General features: G+C 37.5%; 1 protein-coding gene across 3 annotated transcripts in view; it reads right to left on the reverse strand.

Moving 5' to 3' along the window:
- The window catches only part of LOC106523660 (cGMP-inhibited 3',5'-cyclic phosphodiesterase A), a 110,688-nt gene that overhangs the window by 38,236 nt on the left and 65,773 nt on the right, over nt 1–6,679 (reverse strand). For all 3 annotated transcript variants that reach the window (XM_014017168.1, XM_014017167.1, XM_014017169.1), the window contains exon 2: nt 4,357–4,407. In XM_014017168.1, the coding sequence (XP_013872622.1) occupies nt 4,357–4,407 (51 nt within the window). The remainder of the gene's footprint in view (nt 1–4,356; nt 4,408–6,679) is intronic.

The following is a 6,679-nucleotide window of genomic DNA, read 5'->3' on the forward strand; positions in this document are numbered from 1 at the left end:
AGAGAGAGAGAGAGAGAGAGAGAGAGAGAGAGAGAGAGAGAGAGAGAGAGAGAGATTTTTTGTCCTCATGATCAGGTCATGAAAAAGAGAGTTTGAATGTTCGCTCCATTCATGCGTGGGTTTTCTCTGGATACTGTGGTTTCCTCCCACAGACCAAAATCCTGAATGTTAGACCAAAATGTTTCTAAATTGTCCCTAGGTATGAGTGAGAGTGTGAATGGTTGTCTTATTTGTCTCTATGTGGCCCTGTGATGGACTGGCGACCTGTCCACGGTGTACCCCGCCCCTTACACACTGATGAAATGTCCATAGGCGAGTGTTGGAACATAGAAGGACCAATAAATCAAGAGCTTTATCTGTTGTCTCCTTCTTTATCTCAACAAATCAGAGCAACACCTCTATAAATGGATTAAGGCCTAATCATTTGTTCCATCTTTCACTCCCTGGCATCACATTTGTAGAAGATAACTTTCATCTCAATTTCTTCACATTCACAGCTGCGAACCTCTCTAGACACGATGAAAGTAACGGCTTGATCCACTAATAGAACCACATCATCAACAAAAAGCAGAAATGAAAGACCTTGAGGTTCCCAAACCAGACATTCTCCTCTCTATGACTGTGTTGAGATCCTGTCCATGAACACCACAAACAGGACTGGAGGAGCAGTCTCTGCAGAGGCTAACTCGCAGCAGAATCAAGAAATGAAGAAAGATGCTCAAAAAGAGATGATCTGAGAAAATGTTTTGCACTGTTTGACCAAAGCACTTATCTAGTCTTTAGTACCATCCAACCTCTAAAATCCTTGGAATGTGCTGGAAAAGATACGTGGAAATTATTTAAAAATGTCTCTGTCCTCAACAAATATTCTCAGCATCCCTAAAAGAGTTATCATGTGGTCTTCTGTTTCAGCAGCTGGATATTTAGCACGACAGTTTAGTATGATTATATGTGTCCAGTTGAATTAACCAAAGAGAAGTTTGGTGGACTGATGCAGTATGAGTCACAGCAAGTGGGACAGCACAAAACTTTACTAAGACACTGCTTTAGCCACTGAAGCCAAGACTAAACAGAGTAACTTCCAAGCTCATCACCAAACCTCACCACAACCGTGAACCCTTCCAGAACCTAAAGCATTGAGCCATGTTCTCGAGTATACCGGTAATTGTTCTCTTTTCTCAAACCAAAGCTGGTGTTTATGAATGTTGTAGAATATCAAAACAAAAAAGCTAATTGCTTTGTAAAGATTTACTGGAAATGGTTGAAGAAACTGACCCCTACAATGCAAATGTTTAAATTGAATTTGTTTTTCTTCACATATTTCAGCATGTTTGACTCCAACAAAAATTGTTATCCAAGCCAGGGAAAGTACCAGTCATAGTTGTTTCAAATCCTGCAAAATGAGAAGTGCTTGAAATGAAACCGAGTTGTTCAATTTGAAGAAAAAAATCACAGTGAATGTGCAAGCTTATTTGTCTATCCTAAGTGGCTGAATTAAAGGCAGCTGGACTCAACACGAACTGGACAGTGTGCTGTTGCCAGTCAAGTGCAACAAAGCATGCACAAACCTTTACATAGAGGAAATCAAGCAATCCCTTTACAAGCACCCGTCACAGAACACAACTGGATACCAGTGTCATCCATGTCTGCCTCACACTTTTCCAGTCTTTCACTGATTTAGAACAACCGTCACAAAATCCGGGCCGACAAACATCCTTTTCACCAGTAATCTCTCTGGGCACATTCCAAAACCCACAAGTATTCAAGTTGAATACAAATATTCGAATGGCTCTTTCCATACATAACCTTCCTGTCAGTTCCTAAGCTGAAACATCCACCACGAGCTTTAGAAGGCAGAGGAGAAAAAAAAGATGTGGTTTGGAAAATGAGTTCACTAATGTGTGCATGTTGGCGAATATAACACAGAGGAGATCAATCAAGTGCTCTGGTCTTTTTTTCTTTCTTCGTGATTTGTGGACTATATGAAGTGCAGGGGCATAAAAAAGTATAGCCAGTTTCTTTTCTGACCAACGGCATGGTCCAAGACAGCAGAGTGGGAGGAAAACTGCCACAAGATGGAGAGAGATGCCAACAAAAGCTTGGACTTCTTACACATTTTGTTAGTGTCTGGGCAATTACAGGATTCCACTGATGAATGCAAAGCTTATATTCAGATAGAAAAAAAAAGACTGAATTGACAATGAATCTAAATGACATATCCAATGTGTTGCTTTGACTCATTCATAAATGTTTGAGAAAACCTTGAATCTCCTGTGGTAGGCTTGTGGAGCTGCCTAAATGCTTGCTGGTACAAAGCACCACCTATTTGTACAAAGCTCCTCCCTGGAGCTCAGTCTGCAGCAGAGCTCCCACTGCACAGAGTACCCCTCCCCCGAAGCATTGTTGTGAAGACATGCTGAAGTGGGAGTGGTGGGAACTACTTTTTTTTCAACTGGCCATGGGTAATGCGTTAGCACAGCGGCATAAGCTCAGTCCGTCACTTAGACTGTAGATGCATGTGCTCTATTTTCATGTTAATATGTTCATGAAATGTATAGATGCAAATTTTCAATTTAGTTCTTGATAACCAAACAATAGTTTATTTTTAATTGTTTTATTATTTTTAATTCATGTTTTATTGTTTTATTTTTACATATTTTGTATAAGTGTGTCTTCTGTTTGGTTTTGTCTGTTGTATTAGCTTGGCTTTATTGCAAATGAGGACACTTCATCAATATACATCTGGGGTTAAAATAACTAAATAAATTACTCTGATGACTTGTACTCTTTATGAACCAGTTACTCTATTTATTCATGTATAATACTAGAAATTCAACCCTAAAAATCATCCATAAAGTAGAGGGGTAGTATTATACACAAGTTATTTATGATTAGATTTGTTATGCTTTTTAATCTCAAAAAATTATGATTGTATTACACTTGAGATTGTATTATACATGAATAAATACAGTAATTGAAATACAATGCTTTTTAATTTATTTACCAGACACATAAGGTGTATTTTCACAAAGTGTTGGATAAGTATCACTGATATCAGCCTCAGTTTTAGTCTTTATCAGTTGTGGAAAGGAAATCAGTGATATGGAACATTACTAGACACAATTAAACTCTTGTTTTCAAGTTTATTGGTGCACAGTTTTGGCCATTGTTTATACAGAACAAAACAAAAAAATAAATAAATAAAAAACCTCTGCTGCATGTATTGCTCCCCGAAGAAACTGCCCACCGTCAGCACAGACACAGCGTTCATTTGTTCCTGAAGGATGTCCTCCTGATAGGAAAACATGCTGGACAAGATACATTCATACTCTTATGTGGCCATGCCAGTGCCAAGGGCATTGTTTATTCTTTGTGTACTCTGGAGTCCTGCCCTGTGGATCAGTGGCAGCTCAATACATCAATTTCCAAGCACAGGCACATCCACAAATTCCCCTACCAACAAAAGATATGGGGGGGGGGAGGTTATCTCAAGGATGGGGCCTGCATATCCGCCCTCTACAAGCTGCTTCCCCTGAGCATTTCCAGTACACCCCTTGGCTTTTAATGACTTGAAGCACCTTAGAGCCAAACCACAAACCCCCTAATTCCATTAACGCCACAACAAGGACTCACTTATAGAGTGGCACCTCCCAACATTCTAAGCTCGTGTAGAACGAGTAGTGAAGGTTTTCTGGGTGTTATTTTTGAAGTGTGTAAAAGAGCCATTGAGCTTAAATCAGGTACATTCCTGTCTGCTGTCAGTCCTCTCTCCTTTTACTTAAGAGGATATAATGTTTCTTTTGTGAGGTTCTGGGAAAAAAAAAAAAGTTATGAACAATTTTTATCTTGTTGTAGCTGATAAAACATCCTACGTTTCGTGAAAAAACACCAAATTGATGATCCCATAGCTTGTCTGAGCAAGGCCAAGACTAGGAGCTGCTGTCATGAAACAAGTCTAATCTCAGTAAATTATAAAGATTAATGCAAACAGTATTTTATAAACCACAGTCAGTATCATATTGCTATTATGACAAAAAAAGAAAAAAGATAATCCAGCTGGATGTGCTACAACTCACAGCTGCTGCTATAAAAATTCTACATAAAAAACCAGAGTCATAAAACAGCATTTTGCATGAACTGCTCTGGAATTTTTGAAGACAGGTTTTTTTATTTTTATTTTATTTTTTTTTTATTATTTTTTTGTGGGGGGTAAATCAGCCTAATACTTCACACCCATGAAGCTCTGACCGCTGCCTGCTGCAGTTCAGATACCGACAGCTTCACGGAACATCGCTTCAAAAAGATCCCAGCTACCTCTTTTAAAAAGTTTTTTTTAAGCCTGGGGACAGTGCTAACCTGTGATCCTCGGGCGCCTCTCTTGTGGTCCCAATCTGAGCGGGAAAGCATCTGTAGGAAAACAAAGACAGACAGATGTTGAAACCACAGCTCTGCACATCCGCTTTCTGTTAGCTTCTACAATAGAAGCACCAGTATCAGACAGATAAACTACAATACAATAAGGATAGACATTAACAGTTGTGGAAAAATAAATAGATAAATAAAGTAGAAGATATGGGAAATAGAATTTTTCATTAGGCATGAGAAAAAAAAAAGTATTTTTTTATTTCCATTAAGCACACATATCTAATGCAATTTCACAGTCAGGTCTGGTTCACTTTAGCTCCTTAGGGGCATGCGGAGGCTATATTTTTTTTTACAAAAAAAAACTATATATTTTTTTCTTTTATTTTGCCTAATTACCAGCCACTGTGTCCTCCCACAGGCCTCATAAACCCATTTTTCACTTTCCTGGGATTTTACACGTGTGAGTTCTATCATTGATTTTAAGGTGAATGTGATACTTAAGAGTTAAGATGAAACTCTTCCAACTTTCTGTGAGTTTTCTTTGCACCATAATGAGGGGCTAACCCAGCGTGTTGTTAAATTGCTGCTGAGGACTAAGCTCAATATAAAAACTAATTTGAAAGTAATAATAGTAATTTACTGTGTCAGTGGAAATAGTTAAGTAGTGTACTAATTTGTGTGAAAACATGAGGTGAACAACGGCAACAGGCCTGATGATTCAGCAGTATTATTTTGTTGGTGTTTCCCCACAGTGCTGCTTTTGCTTAACCCCCAAAATGATTCAAAACAAAAAGTTCTTGCCCGTTAAAATTTAACATGAGGACATTTCATTTAACTGAATTTACTGACAAAAATCAACAGCAATATCTACTGTTGGAAACAGTTTTCGTATCAGTGGTTTTCAGTGAATAATTTTAATAAATATTGAAATCAACGAAATACATTAAACTGTTAGACTGATTTAGTACCTCAGTGCAAAACCACAAACATTTTAATAATTCAAAAATAATTGTCCCAAGCTGTTGTTAACGTCCAAATATTTCCAAACTCTAAAATTTCTGTCTTTTATTAAGTACTACATAAACAGACTTATCAGAATTTTTTGTTTTTTTATGTTTTTTATTATAGAAATTATTTAAGTTGATTGAGGGTGCAAACCTAAACAAATGAGCTTCCTGCTGTAATTTTATTTTGATAAATTGATAAATCCTCAGTCTCTTTTCCCAGCACAGCTGTATCCTCTTCTATCCAACAAAAAAGAGCTGAAAAGGGAAATTCTCATGAAATATAAACAGTTTACTGTTTGTGAAAGGATCAGGTTAGACAAACAAACAAGAAATGACAAAAACAGCTTCATTATTATTTTTGGTCAGAAGGACACAAAGTCAGAGAAACAAAAAAGACGAATGTTACAGTGGGCAATCAAGAATTACGTTGATACATAATAATTTCTGAAAAGTCCACACAGGCAACAATTAAAATTTCTTCAATCTCTATTTTGGAAAACATTTTCAATTTTATTTTTTTTTCACCAAAGGCTTTGCATGTGAACAGGTAATACAGTATACATGATTTTTTAATATATATTTTCTGTGTAACTTGGGCAGGGCCTCCTTAAGAATATACAAAGTTTAGAAGTAAGAAAATTTTTATTACAGAATTGTTACTGCAAAGTTGTAAAATGTTTTTTTTCTCAAACTATTCAATTCAGATTCAAAAGCAAATGCAGCTTTGTCGTGTTTAGTTGAGTTCAAGTGATTTGTTGGCCTCGTTGTGTTGTATTTATTGTACACCTTGTCCTTCGCCAAGGATCTGCTCAACAATGCAGTACAAATGTGGTGACCCTGACAGTGAGCAAACAATGCTTTGCACACCCTTTATAAAAAAAAAAAGAAAAACGTTGCACAACAGCTGTTTCATCTCCTAATCAAAATAAAACACATTCTTGGTATAAAAATGAGAGTAAGTTAACAATCAACAGTAACCATGAATAACTGTAAATGATAGCCAGTCAGTGTTGTTTATCCTGCTCGGATGAGAGGTTTTTACAGTCTAAAGCTGGCAGTGAGGTCCTCCCCAGTTGCAGCAAAAAGTCCTGCTCCATTAGGAGGCCCTGGTATCAGTGAGGTACTCCAGGCGTGTGCACAAACAACCTTTCAGTTTTCTGACGGTCTTATAACTCAACCTTTCATCTCCACACTCTGAAAGACAGACTCAGACTATGCTGAAGTTGCAATGCTCCCTTTCATGTGCCAAAGAGAGAGAGAGAGAGAGAGAGAGAGAGAGAGAGAGAGAGAGAGAGAGAGAGAGAGAG

This window comes from Austrofundulus limnaeus, unplaced genomic scaffold (assembly GCF_001266775.1).
Source record: "Austrofundulus limnaeus strain Quisiro unplaced genomic scaffold, Austrofundulus_limnaeus-1.0 Scaffold162, whole genome shotgun sequence".
Taxonomy (NCBI): domain Eukaryota; kingdom Metazoa; phylum Chordata; class Actinopteri; order Cyprinodontiformes; family Rivulidae; genus Austrofundulus; species Austrofundulus limnaeus.